The sequence below is a fragment of the Populus trichocarpa genome, chromosome 16 (genome assembly GCF_000002775.5).
Source record: "Populus trichocarpa isolate Nisqually-1 chromosome 16, P.trichocarpa_v4.1, whole genome shotgun sequence".
NCBI classification, from domain to species: Eukaryota; Viridiplantae; Streptophyta; class Magnoliopsida; order Malpighiales; family Salicaceae; genus Populus; species Populus trichocarpa.
Window position 1 is genome coordinate 2,814,306 of NC_037300.2, and position 20,850 is coordinate 2,835,155.

Genomic DNA, 20,850 nt, shown 5'->3' on the forward strand with positions numbered 1-20,850 from the left:
AGACTAAAATGAAAAGGAGATCTAGTTCATACAGAGTGGTCATCTTGATGAAAAGATTCATAACTTTCAATTCAACTACTAAATATGTTCAGATTTTGTTAGAAGATTTTAAATACCTAATTCTATAAGAGGGTTGGTTAGTTGTAACCAGTTGAGGTCTAGAAGATCTCCAAATTAGACCCAAGATATGTTGTTCAGGCTAGTTTTGCTATTCTTTTTCTTTATTTCTGGATTTTTTTAGTTTGTTGAAGACTTTTATTATTATTATTTTCTTTATTTTTAGATTTTTTAGTTTGTTTATGTTAATTTTTTTTAGTTTGCAAATGAAGACTAACTTAAGAGAGATTTTTAATAATAAAATCTTGAATTAGAATTTTTATATAGCAACCTGATTTAGTAAAATTTTACGTTGTCGGTGCTGTCTTATTTTTATTTTATTATTTTTGCAGGAGAGTACTACAAGGATTGGGAGTAGTGAACAACTTGTAGCAAAAAACCAATGATACTTCCTCTAATCCAAAACATGAAAACACTTAAGAATGGAAAAAATCTTGAGGTATCTACGTACAAATTATTGATTGTCCTAGCTAGCAATAGAAACCAGCATGCAAATTATTGTCCTATCAATAACACCAACCATATTAAATACCAAAATTATGTTTTCTTTAGAATTTGTACATTGTTTTCACCAAAACCAAAATGGCACATCTTCACTCAAACAAAACAATGACCGAAATTGTCAATCAAATTATATATGTTTGGGATAAGGGACAGAAATGAAAGAGATAGGACATCGCTGAATCCCTATGGCAGAGGATAATCTGGCGAGCAAAGCGTGGGTGAATGGATCACGTTTAGCTGGTTGGGTTCCTGAAATAAAAATGGGTTCCCCTTGTAGATTCATAGCCTAGCAGATAGCATAGGTTACAGCAGATATCAAGCATAGACTAGTTCCTGGGGAGGTTGCACAGCCACGTGAATTCATTAATTAAAGGTGTGTTTAAGATCGGGGCCACAGTCAAGTATCAGCCCAGAAAAGATTTCATGGGCCAATCTCAACTTCACCAATAAAAAATTAGATATTAATGGCTGAAAAGGAAAGGAAAAGAAAAGATGGAAATCAAATTAAGTGTTGACATATGCATGCCATGTTCTTGTATCCCCGTGATGTTGATTGGTTCGGATTCCATTATGCTAGTCTATTATGGTGTTAAAGAAATTATTATGATAAAACAAAATCTTTTTAGATCTGAAATACATGCCTGGCTTTATTAATTCCGTTAAACATAATGCGAGCTTGGGTTCTAAATTATACCAACTTAAAAGTTTTAATTATTGTATGAAATTCGATGAGTGATTTTATATTATTATTCAATGCATGGTGTGTATAAATAATCCTAGTATATAGTTTATTCGTTATTATATTCAAAAACTAGAAAATAGATGTTAACTCTAAGAAGGCTCGTCAATTCTTTATGTAAAGAATAAAGAATATTCATACATTCGACTTTCAAACCGCATGATCCTATGTTATAATTATCTTATATTGATTTAATTTATCAATTAAATAGTCATTGAATTATATGAATATTTTAGCTTACAAATTAGACTTGAAGCGTGAATATCTTTTTAAATTTACAGTTTCAATTTCACATCCTTTTCTAATTCCTAGTAATTTCAATCACCAGTTCTTTAATTTCTTTTTCTTCTGTCTCAACAAATTATTTATACCCTATGCTCCTCTCTTTAGTGAGATTAGAACGAAAATTGATGATTAAATTAATGAGGAATATTAATGATTTAAACCAGAAAATATAAAATATAAAAATATATTGTCAATGAAAAGTCGAGTTCAGCCATCTTAATTTGTTGTTTAACAAGAAGAACGGGCTTTCATTTGGCTCGTTAAGGGTCTAAAACAGGCGAGAACCAAGCTGAGTGGGGGATTTTCAATTGAATGATTGATATTCTCGAAATATTCTTAAGGTAATCAAATTAAATTGTCATTTAAATGGGTTGTAATGATCTTACAAAAGATGATGGACTATGTAATAATTAATCATGGGAGATAGTTGATTTAAGCCACACAAAGCTCTAAGCCGAAAGATTTGTGTGCAATATAATAACCTTACACCCTTGGTGTTGTTGGTCATGGTGATCATTATGAAAACCATGATAGGATGATTAAGCCCAATGAATTTAGACAAGTATTGTCGTCGTGTCAGGACCTTCTAAAATTGCATTGAAAGAGAGGTGGGGGGCCGTATCATAATAATTGGACTAAGTCTTCTCGATATTGCTCTCTACAGACGATTGTTCTTGCAAAATCTAATTAATTGTCGGATCGCGAAAGTATTATCCTTAGCAACAACGAAGATGTTTTGATCATGTAATGATATATATTTGGTCTAAAAGTCTATGTATAATCACGAATTCTTTTGAGAATGTGAGTTATAACCACCAATATTGCACCAATAATTTAGCGATTTATAAATGGTTGTGCAACAAGTCTCTCCCCCAACCCAGCAGGGTGTTTCCCATCCACAATAATATATTACAATAATAGACAATGATAATTATTGGATTTTAGAGAAATAGCATGACACTTACAAATTATAATTTTCTTGTTTTTTTTTTTTTTTTTGCAGATTAGTTATTGCTTGATTATTGTTTTAGTCTCTATCTTTTAAATACTATTATTTTTATCTAGAAACAATAACTAAATACAATTGTAATAAATGAGAGCATGTGCTTACGATTTGCATCAATTTTGCAGTACACAAAGTAGGATATAGTGATCAGAAAGAAGTGGTGGTAGTTTGGTGACTTTGGATCCTAATTGTTGATTCCCTTCCTAGCTAGCCGATCGAGCACTAGTCTAGCTAGTGCACCGTCCTTCTCATAAAAACTGTGTCATGATAAAGTACCCTCCAATAAGTCACGTGGAGTCGAGGGGTGTCAATTACCCTCCCCACCAACTTTCGAAAAAAAAAGCTAAGGTATTAATAGGTTTTTTTTTTTTTTTTTTGTAATAAACGTTTGATAGTTAATTTGGAGTGAAGTAGAGAAGTAAGATAATTAGTAATAAAATTGATTTATTAACAAATTAAAGATGTTCATTTTGTGAATCCAAGATGACATAATACAATATTGGTAGCTAAAGATTTTCATCTCCTTCTTAATCAATGCTTTGGTTCGAGCTCTTAGACTTTAGCTTACAATAATTCCATAGATTGTAGTTTTATTTTATCGAAATATATTAAACTTCAGATTATATATATATATATATATATTGAGATTTCTATTCATACGTAGGTGTTGTGGGCACATTGAAGTCGAGATAGATTTTTGATTGCCTCTCCTTTTGAAAAGACTAAAAATTAAAACAATATTTGTGTAGATATATAACTTAAGGCAATGTTTGAATTCATGTTTTTTAAAAATTAAAAATTTATTTTTATTAAAAATGATTTTTTTAGATTGTTTTTATGCTAATGTAAAAAATAATTTTAAAAAATAAAAAAATTAATTTTAATATATTAAAAAAAACATTTTAAATCATAATTAACACAATATCAAACATCTCCTATTGCGCTGAGTTTTATTGCTTGCTTGACCCTGTCCGATGTGGTTATTATATGCTCCTAGCATGTACTGGATATGAACCATTGTGAAAACTCATTTAACTCCTTATACCAATAATATTTGGTTCGTATAGTTTTTTAATATAGTAATATTAATAAATAATAAAAAGGTAAAGATTTTATGTGGTTCGGTGATGATGTCTTCCTCTACCTATACAAAAATTAATTAATGAAAAATATTTTTCAATATACTATCATTTTGCCTCTATTATAAGAAGTGCCATAACTTTATAATATATTTTTTTAGACAGATTTTTTTCAAAATAAAATATTTTCCTTGAGAAATATTTCTGTAAAACAAACGGATCTTAAAGTGAACAAGAAAGAACCCATCAAACTAGCCATTTAAGAAGCTGCACTGAATGAAGAGAACTTAAGCTTACGTTAATATTCTCCAACTCTTTCAATGGAAGCTGTAAATTTAACTTTAAGCCATCAAAATCTGTGTTGATTTTGTACTTAAACCTCTGTGGTATGTGGAAATCTTCCAGCTATATATCGCAATAACATCCCATGTGCATTGATACCATATATAATAGATATATAGCTAAAGAAAGGTCATTATCAGAAGTAGGAGAAGATAATATGGAGTTCAAAACTTAACAGTCCAAGACTATTAGGGCACGCCCCGTCAGTCTTTCAGTAATAATTATCGTTGAATGACTGTCCTCCTTAGTTTATAACACCAAGTTATCTCCATGTATCTCTCTTTGTTTCTTGATGAAATTCGGTAGACTTGCAGGATGGTGCTTCCGCGATATATATGTTGTTGGTTTTCCATGTCTTTTGCACTAGGAAAGCCATATATGGGCTAGGGTTAGGTATAGAGCCATGACTAAATGTTCTGAGGCTGTAAACACTTGAAAATAACATCTGCAATATCGTACACACTTCGGCATGTGGGATTTTTTTTTGGTCTAGGGACTTTGAACATTATTGGAGGCACAAATTTAATACATGATGTGTACCTCTGAAGCAGAATCTTTATCTTTGATTATGATCTATAAAGTAAGAGTTGTCTCAATTGCTCTCTTGCACGCATGCAACCGTCAATGGTCCCAGATTGAATAACACATGTAACGGTCAATGCTTCAAGGATGATGATATCTAAAGCCAAACAATCTCTGTGTTCTGTTCTTTGTGGAGTCAGATTGAACACAAGATTGGCATTCCGAGACTTCATTTTCAATCTGTCTCATGAACTGTAAATGCTTGATATGAATGATTGAAATCATGCTTGAACTTGACAACTCCATTGTTTAGTCACTTTCCAGATCATGCATCTAGAGATTGTTACGTTTTTTCTGCTTACTGCTTTCTCTGTGTTCTAACAATAATCGAATTGAGTCAACTCCTCCTCCTTGCACAGTCTGTGATAGCCGGTTGACTAACTGATGCAGTATCTGGAATTGCAGGATCAGTTCTCATACAATTAATTAGATTTTTAATTTCTTGTAATAGTATGGCGTACTAAACATGTTATTCACTATTGATGTGTATTTGGAATTGAAAAAGGGTTGGTGATTTTTAATTGTTCATCCTTATGATCGATACTATTAACCCGAAAAAAACAATGCAGGAGCTAGAACTGTAGTAGCTTTCATGTAATCATGATCTTTCTTTTAATAGTTTATTTACATAATATATTATGGTGATAGTTAAGATTTAGTTATTTTTAAAAACAAGGATTTATTTTACCTAGAGTTTTACTAATATTTAAAGGAATGCTACTATTGCTAAAAAAAAATTACTTTGATATTTTAACTGTTTTATAAAGAATTTAATATTTTTTTCTAGCTAAAACCAGAGTATGGCTGTGGTAGTTATCTCTTGCCTCTCTTTTTTTTCCTACATCACTAGCCCTTATCTATGGCTAACACCTATAGCTCGGCCTGTTTTCTTTTAATCCAAACCGTATTTTACTAAAGTGGGCCTAGGTTTGGAAAAGCTAGCCTAGCCCATCATAATACAGGAAAGCCGTTGCTCCACAGCAATTTTCAATTGTTCGTTTTCTCGGCATAAGGATATCAAAAACCATCAAGAATACAAGGTTAAGGGACACTTTATTTCTATTAGTATACTTTGTGTGTGTATAATGTAAACAAGCATTTAATTAATTATTTATTTAATTAAAAAACTCTATCTTTTCCCATAATTGCCGCTACCATTGTTATCTAAGTTTTAGTGGCCATTTGATTTGATATCGAGGTTTACTGTATTTTATTAAAATTTAATTTTTTTCTGTTTTAAATTAATTTTTTTAGTATTTTTAAATCTTTTTAATATGTTGATGTTAAAAATAATTTTTTAAAAAATATATATTTTTAATACATTTTCAAATAAAAAAACACTTTGAAAAACAATATTTACCACACTTCTAAATACATTTTAAATAAATTTAGAGAATAGAATTCGTGTTATTGCTATTTCAAACATTGAAAATTTAAAGGAACACCATCTTAAATGTGTTTCATTTCCAACATTAAATTACTTTTTATTTAACCAATATTTTCTAGTGATATATATATAAAATGCCATTTTTTATATATTCCTGAATATATATAGATCCTGATCGATCCCGGTTATTATATATAGATTCCCTTTTCTCTTATGGGCCAATACATCAAAAGCTTAAATTTCCTCCTATTTAAACAATCAAGAATTTAAAGAACATGGTAAAAATAATACAAAAATCAAATACAAGGGTCATTCCTTGTTGGAATTTGAAGAAGAAGAAGAAGAAGAAGAAGGGGCATTATTACAAAATAAAATAAAAGAAGAAGTTTATCATGGTTTCTGCTTGAGCAAAAAGTAGTGAAGTCAAATTATTGGTAGTTTAGTACTACAGGAATTGGCAACTAACACTAGAGTCAATTGTTCTGTATAAAATATTTTATAAGAAAATGTTTTTTAATTTTTTTTCTAGATATTTGTTTCTTGTAAAATATTTTATAGGAAAATTGATTAATAAAAAATATTTTATTTTTAATTTTCAAACATAATTAATTCATTTGCTGTAAAATATTTTCAACTTATAAAATTAAAAAATAATTTATAAACAATAATTTACTTATAATATTATTAAACTATTTTAATTATCATCTTTATACCAACAACATCATTACTGATTCACTATTACTGTTATCTCATTAGTATTGCTTTCTTTTTTTTATCACTTTCATGATTAACTTACCATCACCTTTTTTTTTATTAATATTATTTTTATTAAACCATCATTATTATCATTAAAATATATTTTACATGTAAAATATTAAAAAAAACATGTAAAATGTTTTTGACTAATCAAACGGACCAATTTGAATTAAAGACAAAAAAAAAAACGTGTAAGCTATATTCATCTTATTAAAATCGAGACTGTGACTATTTATATATGTAGTTGAAGGTCATTTTATAAGGTTTTTTGTTTTGAATTTGTTGATATATTAAGATAATAATTAATTACAGAAAATTGTTTTGATAATAAAAACTAGTATTTTCTAATAACATAGAATAGAATGAATGGCCTTACTTTGGATCCTGCTCCTGATTATTACTTGTACACAATTCCCTGTTCACGTATGATCATACATCAGAAGCTTAATTATATCTTCTAATTCATAACAAACAAAAATATTGTAAAAAGTACTTACCAACTGAGAAATGTAAGAGATTTTTTTTATAAAAAAAGTGTTAATTAAGGAATATATATGCACAGGTGAATTGTAATAAATATCTTATATTAAAAATGAATAAATAAGTGGTGGGTTTATAAATAAAATAGACCCACCAAACCCCATTGGCGTAGATTATTGAGTCTAAAGTGAAGTCCAATATTTAGATACATGAACCCTTACGAGTATAGACTCATGTACGAGTCCAAGTGATTCTCTAATGCTAAATTTTATTTCTCTTTGTTTTTTATTTTCTATTATTTATTATGATACTTTTCTAGTTTTTTATTTATTTAAAAGGACCGTAATAATACTAAATAGAAAACCTAATAATATTAAATAGAAAATAAACTAGCAATAATAAGAAATAATAATTGTTTGGCAAGTGGAGATATTGATGAGTAAAAATTGAGTATCTTAGTAATAATAATACTTCTTATTATTTTTGAACAAATGCATAGAATGATTATAAGATTTTTTTTTAAAAAAATCTAATTAAAAAAGAAAGTAGCATCTCCAAGGCATGTAATTATATATATAAAAAAGGGTGAAATCTCCATGGAGGAGTTTTGTCTCTAAAAATAGCAATGAAGAGGCATCTCTGTGGAGTTGACTCCCTGATATTAATGGAGAGGCATCTAATTTTACATCTTGCGGCTTTGTTTGACTTTTTTGGCTTAGAGAGGTAGGAGGCCTCCTCACCATTAACCCCACTTCAAGTACTAATTAACAACTTCCACATCTCCACTTAATTACTTTCTTCTATCTTTACAAAACACTTAACATAAAATTAATCTACTTTACATTTACATACTAATTATATAAAAAATATACATATTTTCACACTTTACATTTACATACTAATTATATAAAAAATATACATATTTTCACACCCCTCAAAAATACATATACATATCTTCTACGATTGGACATTCCCTGACTAAATCCATTTCAAGGATTCCAATGAGGAGATGCTAATTATTTGTGATGAGACTATTAGATAATAAAATGCCAAAACTGAATAAGTGAAGGAAAAAAAAAAAAAAAAACCCATCCAATAGACTAGCCAGGCAAATGGTGCTGCCCTGTTAAGCATCATTTTCGTTTTGATATTTTTCAAGGCTAAAATAGACTATATGGCCTGTTTGTTTGTCAATTAAATAATAATAATAATTGGTTTGCTTGATAATGCCAAGCCCAATTGGATAACAACCCACCTTCAAATCCAAGTAGTTTTTGTGGAGGGAGTAAAAGAAGTATTTTTTTCATAAGAATTCCTTGTTCATCTCTTAAGGCTGGAAGTGAGGCCCATTTCAAATCCCAGCAGAGAACCAATCTGATATTCTTCCCTTGTACAGTACTTTCAGACATAAGCATGATCAAGCAAACGGATGAATAATCAAGAACATAGTTAATAATTCTCCAGGAAAGAACATCTCAGGCCACTTTCATAAGCACAGAGGTTATGCAATGCTTCAATCTTCAGTGCTATCTCACACCTTACCTGCTCCTGACTTCGTGTTGCATATGAAGGTTGCATTTGGCTGGTTTGTAGTGTTTTCTGTTAGATGATTTCACAAATGAATTCTTTCGAATCTTATCATATATCTTGCAAGGAGGAGGGGGGGAGTTGGAAGGAAAAGCATGAGAGATGAGAAAACCCAAATAGCTGCACTGCCTAATATTGTCCGCCACCGCCTACAAGTCAGTAATTGCAGTTTTAGCATCAGAATCTTTATCAGCAAGCTCATCAGGAAGAGGAATATCCTCCGTAGTGCTGCTGCTTCTTCTTGAAAAGCAGCACATCGTCGGCCGTCCTAATCAACGTTGCCCTTGGCAAATCCCATTTCCCCGTGCAGCATGGAGTCTTTCACAACCGCCTTCGTGTACAGTTGAAGTTGATTTTGATATCTAAGAAATCAAAAATTGATAAATATCATAATACCGTCCGTGAATCCTCACAAACGTGAAAAGCAGCACATCGTCGGCCGTGCTTAATCAATATCTTTGCCATTTCCCTTACTCTGCTCAACATTGCTCTTGGCAGGGGCGGAGCTGGTAGCATTTGACAGCGAAGGCTAAAACTAATATAATAAGATATATTTTTAAAAAGTTTATTTATTTAAAATAAAAATATCATACTATTTTATATTTAAATATTAAATAAAAAAATTAAAATGTTTTTCAGGGGCTGGCCGCTGCTTGCCTCCCCTGGTTCCGCCCCTGGCCCTTGGCAAACCCCATTTCCCCGTGCAGTTGCACGGCGTCTTTCACAACCGCCTTCATGTACAGTACCCCTTGAGAGCCCAGTTGAAGTTTTGTTTTGATATCGCGTCGCAACCGTGAATCCTCACGGTCTGCCCATATGGAGAGAGCACCATTTAATTAGGCCTTGGCCCATACACCTCTTACAAGTTACAACTAAGCTATAATACCTCGTGGAAAAATATACACAAAAAAAAAAAAAAAAAAAGGATGACGGAAATGGATAGAGGATTCAATCAAGAAATATCTAAAAATATGATGACTTAATTTTAGTTAAGCTTGTTAGAAAAATAATTAATTGTAAATACACCAGTTAAGATGTAGACCACCTGCTCAAAATCAAACAAGAAAAAAAAGTTGATAAACATCATAATTTATTTTAACAAGTATCTATATTGATTTGTATAATTTTGAAATGTTGATATACTTTTCTGCAATCATCTTGCAATTGACATGGGATACAAGTTTGTCATCAAATTTTTTAAAATAGTTTTTGCTCTAAAATACTTTAAAATTATTATAAATATCAATACATTAAAATAAATAAAAAAAATTTATTTTAAAAAAGTCTTGATATGACTGCAAAATAGCGTAGATAGTAACATAAAGTTGTGTTAAACAAAAATTATAATACTTTTTTCTAAAAAATGGATAACAGATGATCATTTAAAAAAAAAAATTAAATTAGTCCATCTCTTTTCATTATAAAATCTAGAAATCCAAAGGCAATAGTTTATGTAAGGATAAAGGATGCTTATGAGTTGGCTTTTCAAAATAAAATCATAACCCTGTTTATTTCTATGTTTTAAAAATAATTTTTTTTAAATTAAAATTTTATTTTTTTAATTCATACTATTATTTTGTATTTTCAAATTGTTTTGATGTATGTTGTCAAAAATAATTTTAAAAAATTATTATTTTAATATATTTTAAAAATCAAATAGTATCACCAAATATCTATTTTTACTCATAAACAAATAATAAATTATATATTTATTTTATATTTATATAGATTTTTAAATATAGTTATTAAACCCGTTTCAAATCCAAGCAGAGAACCAAACTGATATTATTCCCATGCACATATGCTTATGTACATAATAAATCCATTCGACGTCCTTTGATCTTCATCCTGCTACCAGCAAAATTATTGATCAGAAGCTTAAACCCCCTCTTGTCAACCAATCATTTATTAATTTAAACGGCAAGATATATCATTTTAAGATTTAACTAAGATTTTTAAAAATATATATATCCAAGTGCATGTTGATTTATTATTTTAATAATTAAAGGATTTTACCAATAGATTTTTAACGTTTAGGTGCCTCTACTGTAAAATACTTGCATCCATAGGCAAACGAGTAATATAGGAAGGAAGTAGAGGAAACCCAGCAAAAGTCAACGAGTCTTCTTCTCCAACAAGAAAAGACCCTTATTCACATACGCACAAATAGAGGAGCCTGTAGCTTTCCTCGTGATCTTCTACCCGCCTCTTCCTTACGGGTAACACCCTTCCTTCCTTTTTGGGTTTCTTTGAATCTTGGGTCCTTTGAATTATTTTTCGTTTCGGTTCTCTGTCCCATAATCTTTGATAAAGGGGAAGAGGGAAGAAAAATGCTTCCCCAGCAATTGATTGGTATCCGATCTTAATGGGAAATCACTGTGTTCTGGATCTCGTTGGTTGATCTGTAATGTAGCAGTAAGCAGCTGTAATTATTTAATTAGCCGTCGGTGAAGAGGTCAAGTTTCAGTTCAGAAGGTGAGGTATTGAATTCTAGTAGCACTCAACTTTTATTTGCCTTTCCATTTCGTTAACATATGTATTCGGCAGCTTCGATTTGGCCTACCTTGGTCTTGCCTTGGCTCAACACCCCTCATTTCCTGCTCTGTCCTCTGAGAGAGCCAGAGACATGGAGGTTGAACATTTTAGCCACCCAGATCATCCATTGATCCTCATTAATCACGTTCTCGAGTATAGTTGTGAATTAGTTATTTGCTCTGGATGCGAGGGACCTATACGGGGTCCTTGCTACAGTTGCACCTCTTGCTACTTCTTTCTTCATAAGAAATGCGCCGAGCTGCCCCGTGAGATCAAGCGGCGCATTCATCGTAGACACCCTCTCCATCTACTGGCAAAGTCACCATATGAAGGAGAATACGGATGTGATCGGTGCGCCAAAATTTTCAATAGTTTTGTTTACCATTGTTCTTTCTGTAAGTTTGATCTTGATATCAAATGTGCTTTTCAACCGGGTTTTTTTGAGGTTGATAGTCAATTTCCCCACAAGGATCATCCATTGATTTTGAATGAAGAGAAAGAATATCATGGTGAAGGAGTTAAGTGCTCTGTTTGCAAGGAACCAATGTCGGGTCCTAGCTATAGTTGCACTTCTTGCAACTTCTTTCTTCACAAGAAGTGTGCTGAGCTGCCCCCCGAGATCAATCGGCATTTGCATCCAGAACACCCTCTTCGTCTACTGCCAAATCATCACATGATCTGTGGTTTTTGCAAAGAAACTTGCTATGAGAGTTTTGTTTACTGCTGTTTTGTGTGCGAATTCAACCTCCATATCAAATGTGCTTTTCCACCTTGCGTTTATGCAGCTGATCAGGATCAGGGGCATCAATTTAGAAGCCTGATGAATCCACTTTCATTCAAATCAATCTCCTTCACTTGCCATGCATGTGGCACTGAGGGAGATGACTCCCCTTTCATGTGCACCATGTGCCAACTCTTGGTCCACGAAGAATGCATTTCATTGCCAGGCACCCTTAAAACGGCACTGCACCATCATCCCCGAATCATCCACACGTATCAACATCAACAATGCATCGAATCGATAAACAAGTACTGTGGAATTTGTCGTCGGGAAGTTGACTCAAAATACGGAGTTTACTGTTGCCCAGACTGTGACTTCGTTGCACACGTGAATTGTAGTAGAGAATATGGCGATTCTGCAACAGAGATTGTAGAAGAAAACGAAGAAGAGCAAAGTGTGACTGTTGATGATCAATTCATGGAACCTAGCTTTCGCGCTGTCCGTGAGATCAGGCATGGAGATGAGAGAATAATTGAAGAGATCAAACATTTGAGTCATCAACATAACCTAGTCCTTTTTGACAAGGTTGATGATGATCTAAAGTGTGATGGGTGCATGTTACCAATCTCAACTCCGTTTTATAGTTGTGCCAGTTGTAATTTCTTTCTTGACAAAACGTGCATAGAATTACCCAGGAAAAAAAAGTGGCAATATCACGAAAACCAACTGATTCTTTCATGGAGCCGAAGGGAACATTTTCGTGGGCTGATCTGCTGTGATGTGTGTAATCAATATTTTCGTGGGCTCAGCTACTTTTGTGATATATGTCGTCTCTGCATTGATGTCCGATGCTTCAAATCATTGAAAGATTCTTTTAAACATGGAGGTCATGAGCATCCCCTTTATCTTCCAGCGGACAGAAAGAATATTCTCCGTTGCAATATTGGAGGTCGCGGGCTCCCCCCTTGGGCTGCAGATGACAGAGAGAATATTCCCCATTGCAGTGGCTGTTGTGTCAGTGAAGAATCAAAGGTGTTTTTTAAATGTGTGGTTTGCGATTTCAAGCTGGGTATGAAATGTGCTACACTTCCATACAAAGCAAGACACGAGTATGATGAGCATCCTCTCTTCCTCACCTACATGAATGAAAATGACTACCAACCTTCCTGTATAATTTGTGAAAAAGATAGAGACCCAAAGCTCTGGTTCTACCGTTGCGAGAATGCGACTTCGATGCTCATCCAGAGTGTGCTCTCGGGAAATACCCATATGTCAAGCCAGGGGGGGTTCAACACGTATCCTAAACACCCTCACCCTCTTGTTTTGGTCGTCAAGACAGAGGATTATCGTCCACAGGCATGCGATACTTGTGGTGAGCCTTGCGACGACTTGGCCCTTGAATGTACTGATCCTAACTGCAGTTTTATCGTCCACAAGGAAAGACGGGCAATGCTATGAGTCATTATGGTGATTGGATTGCAGTTGATGGCTTTTTTCTTATTTTTGGGTTATGATTGTTGGGGTGAATGGATGGATACATATGTAGCTTCATACATATTATCTCTGTTTCTATTTTCGCATATCAGATCACTTTTTTTTATCTGTTTTTTTTTTCTGAACAATGGATGCTATTTTATTAAAACTGTCAAGCTCTCCATAAATTCTGCATTTACATTTTTGTTATAGATTTTATTGTAAATGCATAAAAATATTGGCATATAAAAGAACACTTATCTAACATTAAATAAATGCATAAAAATATTGTTATAGATTTTATTTCCTTAACACAATCTAATATTAAATAAATGTATTTAAATAATATTTAAAATGAACACCTCAAGGGCATTCGATAACTTTGTCTTTTGATAAGATATATCATGAAAAAGTAAGTTAATTCATGTTCTTGGTATTTTTCTTCTTAAAAAGAGTAAGAATATTTGGTTAGATCTGATAAATCAACGACGATTTTTAATTTAGATAAAAAGCTTTTTTTAGCTCAAACCCAATTTAATTATTTGAAAGTGTTATTGATTTTAAAGGATTATAAAATTCTAATTTTATAGAAAATAAATCTTTTAAAATCTTCTAATAAAATTTGAGATAAAAAAAAATCCTTTACAAGACTGCTTATTTAAGAAAAATATCCAATTAAAAATCTCCAACCTTTGCATGCTGCTAGCAACATTCCCAGCCTTCTTGGATTGTATTTTTCTTAGTTGCTTGGTTTATTTGTAGTAAATTGGTTAAGTACCAGCGAGTTAGGTTAAAATTAGGTGCATATCTGAAGCATTCCTTAATGTTTAACGTCATAGGAATGTTCATATCGTGACAGTTAAGGTATCCTTTTCTCTTTGGAATTTAAGCAAAAAAATTCTCTGTTTCATCAAATTGAGTCGACATCGACTCATAAATTCCCTCAATTATATCATTCAAGCAAGAACAACTTGTTATCGTCAATCGACATCACACCAAATAATCACGATAACGAAAAATAAATTTGATTAATTAGCTGTACTGGACTTGGAATTAATGCATTCACTGTTTTCTGAAACTTTTCCTAGTAGATTTTCAACTTTGCTATGAGTTTTCAAAACATGATAAAAAGATTTATATTCTTTTATTTTGTTCAAGCAACACTGACATGGCAATAAGCTAGCATTGCACTGCTATGGATCGTGGCGATTTGATTTGTTTTCCAATTTACAATTTAGTCAAATTCCAAGAAAACTAACACAAAAAAAGAGAGTAAATGACCTGTTCAAAATCTAATTAGAAATAAACTTCATTTTTTGATATATGGGAACTGATTATAATGATAACTTGACCATTGAAACCTGAAAAGGCATCCATCTGAAGATGCCACCTACATGATTTAATGTCATTTTAGTTTTTGCCGTATACAAAATTTTACAGCACATTGAGCCATGAAAGTGACCCGTTTTGGAATGAGTCCAGAGGGGTCTTTGAAATTGCAGTTAGAACGTGATTTAAAAAAAATTATTTTTTAATATTTTTGTATAGGTATTGGTATCATAAATAAATTTTAAAAAATAAAAAATAAAAATTTTAATTCATTTTTTTTTTTTTTAAAAAAAAACAATTACTTTGAAACAACGTGGCAACTGAATGGTGGTGCAGTTAAACGCATTTTCCTAATCAGCAGTTTTCCTTTCGAAATGAAAACGGTTGGCGTGTACTTGTGCTTCCTTTTCTTTTTCTTTTATTTTTGTTTTATTTTTTATTTTTTTTTATTAACATGCATGTCCAGGTCATCTTATGTGCAACTTGACTAATCTCACGGACCCTAAAGTTAATAACTATATAAACCTCTAGTGGTCCTGAGGTTTGTAGGACCCGAATGAGTGACCTCTAGAGAGCAAATTTAGGATCTGACCAGTTAAGCTATACCCCTCAGATTTATTTTTTTAGTTTTTATTCCATAGTAAAAGGTATTTTTTATTAGTTTATATGTTAATCAAGATTGAGTTTTTTTATTCAGATGATTTTAAAGATAAATAATTTAAAGTTATGAATCATCGAATAATCCATTTAAAGTTATAAAGTTGTGATGTGTCTTAAATCAAATAAAAACTATACTAGATTATTGACTTGTATTATGCTACAGGCTAGGTTAAATTTTTTATAAATATAAAAAAATTATTTAGATATTGTTAATGTTTTTTTTCCAGTGAAAAAATCTAAATCACTGGAAGATTGACCTGATATAACCATAGTTATAAAACCCGACCTGGTAGTTGACCCGGTAAAATAACCGGGTCTCAGGTCTTGGGGGTCAACCCCTCTCCTTAAATATAAGGATTAAAGAAATCAAACTGCTATATCATCCCTAAACCGCAAAACCCAGTGATAAATTGCTTGCATTTCCTATCCATTTTTAGCATAAGCAGCCGAATGAAGATGAAAATACTTGTGTAACTAAAATTTAAGTAGTAGATCAAAAATAGAATGGTACTAGTAAATGAGTGACTATGAACTATTAAATAGATTTATTTAATGTATTATAAAACTACCCTGTCTGTTTTCAATTTAATTAATTTCTCCATAGTTATGATCACTAAAACCCATAAAGATTTGTGAATTTGAAGAAGAAAATAATATTATTTAACCTTTTTGTAATTTAGGTTTATAATAAAATTACATTCCAACCATGCTTTTAAAAAAATTAAACTTTTTTTTAGCTTTAATTTTTTTTTGTTCTTTAATCGTTTTGATATGTTAATTTAAAAAAAATATAAAAACAAATTATTTTGATATATTTTTAAATAAAAAAACATCTCAATTATATTTCTAAACAAGCGCATGCTTGGATTTGTATGTTGAAAATTCATAGTTTTTAAACTCGGTCCGGTCCAAGATCCGGGTTCCGGGTTTTGACCGGGTCACCAAGTCATCCGGGTCAATTTTTTTAAAATCAAAATGACTTTGTTTTAGTAAAAACAAGTTAACGGGTTGCAACCGGGTTTTGCCGCGTCACCTAGGTTGCCGGGTCAACTCATGTTTTTTCTTTTTTAAATCTGATCCAGTTCTAACTTCGAATTAGCTGGGTTTTGGATCAATTTGTCAAGACAGACGGGTTCTAAACTATGATTGAAGTTACTATGTTTTCTAGTTTCCTTTTGTCCTTTTTACCTCACATTTTTAATCCTCATGGTTCTCTTGCTTTGGAAATGGATGGCGATGGCTTTAGTCAATGCACTAGTTACATGACCCGCGCGATGCCGCGGGTCAATGGTTTTTGCATAAAAAATATCAAAAAAAAATTAAAATCTAAAAGTATTAGGTTTTTTTGCAAAATTATACCCAAGAGTCTTGGGTGTGGCTGCAACGCCTGACCCAAGAGTAATATTTATAATATTAATAATAACATTAAACTTGTATGACCCAAGTTTAAGTGGGTCTGACTGCAATACCAGACCCAATAGTCTTGGATGTGGGTTTGGCTGCAAGGTCGTGTCATAAAAGTGTGTTAATTAAATAGATTAATTAAAAAGAAAAAAACCAAAAGGAAGAAAAAAACTAATAAAGAAAAAGAAAAAAATCTGAATTAACTGGGTTAACCCTTCAAACCAGGTTAACCCATCACACCTTGGATTCGTGTCGTGAAAGTTTGATAACTAAATAGAAAAAAAATTGACAGGTTAACACAAAATTAACTAGGCTAACCCGTCAAACCCGGGATCCGTGTCATGAAAGTTTGATAACTAAATTAAACGAAAAAAATTAATTAAAAAGAAAAAAAAAACAAACAAAAAGGCATCACCCTTTTCACTGTGGACTCAGTATGCAGTCTACAGTTAAAGACATAAAAACAGCAAAAAAGCAAAAAGAAAAAAAAAACTAAAAGCATCAGTCGATAACTAAATAGAAAAAAATTTAATATTGATGAACTAAATTAAATAAAAAAAATTAAATAAAAAGAAACAATAAAAGAAAAAAAACTTATAAGAAGAAAAAAACTAATGAAGAAAAAGAAAAAAAATCTAAATTAACTGGGTTAACCCGTCAAACCTGAGATCCGTGTCATGAAAGTCTGATAACTAAATAGAAAAAAATTTAATATCAACAAACTAAATAAAAAAATTAATTAAAAAGAAAAAAAAGAAGGCATAAGCTTTTTCACCGTGGACTGCACTGTGCAGTCCACAGTAAAAGGCATAAAAAAAAAAAGAAACTAAAGGCATCAGCTTTTTCACCGTGGACTGCACTGTGCACTCCACAGTAAAAGGCATTAAAAAAAAGCAAAAAAAAAAAAACTAAAGGCTTCAGCCTTTTCACTGTAGACTGCATATAATATTAAAATATGAAATCGAAAGAACAAAACTAATGAGGAAAAAGAAAAAAAATCTGAATCAACCGGGTTAACCCGCCAAATTAGGTTAACCTGTCAAACCTGGAATTCGTGTCATGAAAGTGTGATAACTAAATAGAAAAAAGATTTATTATTAATGAAATAAATTAAAAAAGAGATTAATTAAAAAGGAAAAAGCAAATAGAAAAAAATACCTACAGGAAGAAAAAAAACTAATCAAGAAAAAGAAAAAAAATCTGAATAAACTGGGTTAACCTGTCAAACCTGGGATCCATGTCATGAAAGTCTGATAATTAAATAGAAAAAATTTAATATTAAGAAACTAAATTTAAAAAAAAATAATTAAAAAAAAGAAAAAAAAATTAAAGGCATTAGTTTTTTCACTGTGGATTGTACTGTGCAATCCACAGTAAATAATATACGAAACCATCAAACTTATTTGAAACAATAAATAATTAAGTTATTATATGAATATTAATTGAATATAAATAATTAAGTTATTTGAAACAATAAACAATAAAAGGACATGAGAGGATGAATATGAATTGAATCCTAACTCCACTCTAAAACTAATAGTTTCTAATACTACTTTTCATTTCATTAGTAACTTATTCAGTGGCGGAGCCACAGCTAGGTAAGAGGAGGGTAATTGCCTTTTTAATTTTTTTTAAAGTATTGTTTTATATTAAAATATTAATATAATAGCTTTATAGTGTTAATTTTCTTTATTAGCTACTAATTGATCCAAGCTTTTGTATAATTATTATTATCCTTGTCTTTCTCTTTTTATAAAATTTATCTTCAAGCCATAAACTATTAATTAATTAAGTAAATAGATTCTTATATTTTATATTTTAGGGAAGTTTTCTTTATTTTTTCTATTTGTTTCATTATCTAATTTTAGTTTTATTTCTTTATAATTAGTTACTAAAAATATTGGGGTTTATAATAATTTATGAGTTTATTGAATTAATATGTGTATAGGTAATATTATATGCTAATGGATATGAATTGAAATGAGTTTTGATGAATTGATAAGTATTTTGTTATGAATTTCATATGAAAAATGATGGTGATGAATTTACTAGTAATTAAAAATGAAGTACATGACAACTAAAAAAATTAGAAACATAATAGATAAATTAAAAAGAAAACATTTAATATTTATGTTTAATTTAGACGGCTACTGAATTCACCTTCACTAAAATCAATCTCCTTCACTTGCAATGCATGCGGCACTGATGGAGATGACTCCCTATTAGTGTGCACCATGTGCCAAATCTTGGTCCACGAAAAATGCATTTCATTGCCACGCACCCTTAAAACGGTACTGCACCATCATCCCCATATCATCCACACCTATCATCCTCAACAATGTATCAAATCTATAAACAAGTACTGTGGAATTTGCCGTCGGGAAGTTGACACAGAATACGGAGTTTACTATTGCCCAGACTGTGACTTTGTTGCACACGTGAATTGTAGCAGAGAATATGGCGATTCTGCAACAGAGATTGTAGAAGAAAACGAAGAAGAGCAAAGTGTGACTGCTGATGATCAATTCATGGAACCTAGCTTTCGCGTTGTCCGTGAGATCAAGCATGGAGATGAGAGAATAATTGAAGAGATCGAACATTTCAGTCATCAACATAACCTAATCCTTATTGACAAGGTTGATGATGATCTAAAGTGTGATGGGTGCATGTTACCAATCTCCACTCCATTTTATAGTTGTGCCAGTTGTAATTTCTTTCTTGACAAAACCTGCATAGAATTACCCAGGCGAAAAAAATGGCAATATCACGAAAACCAACTGATTCTTTCATGGAGCCGAGGGCCACATGATCTGTTCTACTGTGATGTGTGTAAGCAATATTTTCGTGGGCTCAGGTACAAATGTGATGTATGTGCACTCTGGATTGATGTCCGATGCTAATCATTGGAAGATTCCACTAAACATGGAGGTCATGAGCATCCCCTTTATCTTCCAACGGGCAGAAAGAGTATTCTCCGTTGCCGTATTGGAGTTCGCGGGCATCCCCCTTTGCTTGCAGATGACACAGAGATTATTCCCCATTGCGGTGGCTGTTGTGTCAGTGAAGAATCAAAGGTATTTTTTAAATGTGCGGTTTGCGATTTCAAGCTGGGTATGAAATGTGCTACACTGCCATACAAAGCAAGACACGAGTATGATGAGCATCCTCTCTTCCTCACCTACATGAATGAAAATGACTACCAACCTTCCTGTATAATTTGTGAAAAAGATAGAGACCCAAAGCTCTGGTTCTACCGTTGTGAGAAATGCGACTTCGATGCTCATCCAGAATGTGCTCTCGGGAAATACCCATACGTCAAGCGAGGGGGCGTTCACACGTATCCTAAACACCCTCACTCTATTGCTTTGGTCGACAAGACAGAGGATTATCCTGCATGCGATACTTGTGGTGAGCCTTGCGATGACTTGGCCCTTGAATGTACTGATCCTAACTGCGATTTTATCGTCCACAGGAAAAGATTGCAATGCTTTATGTCATTATGGTAATTGGATTGCATTTGTTGGCTTTTTTTCTTTTTTTTGGGTTATGATTATTGGCAGTTGCAAGACAGAGGATTATTATCTCTGTTTCTATTTTCGCATATGAGATCACTCTTTTTTTTTTCTCTGTTTTTTTTTCTGAACAATAAAAGATGCTATTTTATTAAAACTGTCCTTGAAGGTAGTTTGTTGTTTCTTTGAGCCTTCGTAGTGACAAAGATGTCTGACCTTCCACCATTTTTTTTAGCGGCAAAAACAAGCTATTGAGTAAAATCACCATGTTAAAATCATAATTCTCTAATTAAAATATAATATTATAGTGTTTATATATTAAAAAAATCTGGAATAAAATTAAAAAAATAAT

The 20,850-nt window shown here is 31.7% G+C and overlaps 1 protein-coding gene across 2 annotated transcripts; it reads left to right on the forward strand.

Annotated features, from left to right (window-relative positions):
• Positions 1-10,921: 10,921 nt before the first annotated feature.
• Positions 10,922-19,901, forward strand: LOC7483983 (uncharacterized). Of its 2 annotated transcripts, none has more exons than XM_052447831.1 (2): positions 10,922-12,687; positions 19,605-19,901. In XM_052447831.1, exons 1-2 carry the CDS (start codon positions 11,491-11,493, stop codon positions 19,884-19,886), a joined length of 1,479 nt encoding a protein of 492 aa, XP_052303791.1. In that variant the 5' UTR covers positions 10,922-11,490; the 3' UTR covers positions 19,887-19,901. The 2 variants fall into 2 exon arrangements, with proteins under 2 accessions (XP_052303791.1, XP_052303790.1); XM_052447830.1 differs by having other exon boundaries at positions 10,923-12,604; positions 19,522-19,901.
• The last annotated feature ends 949 nt before the right edge of the window (positions 19,902-20,850 follow it).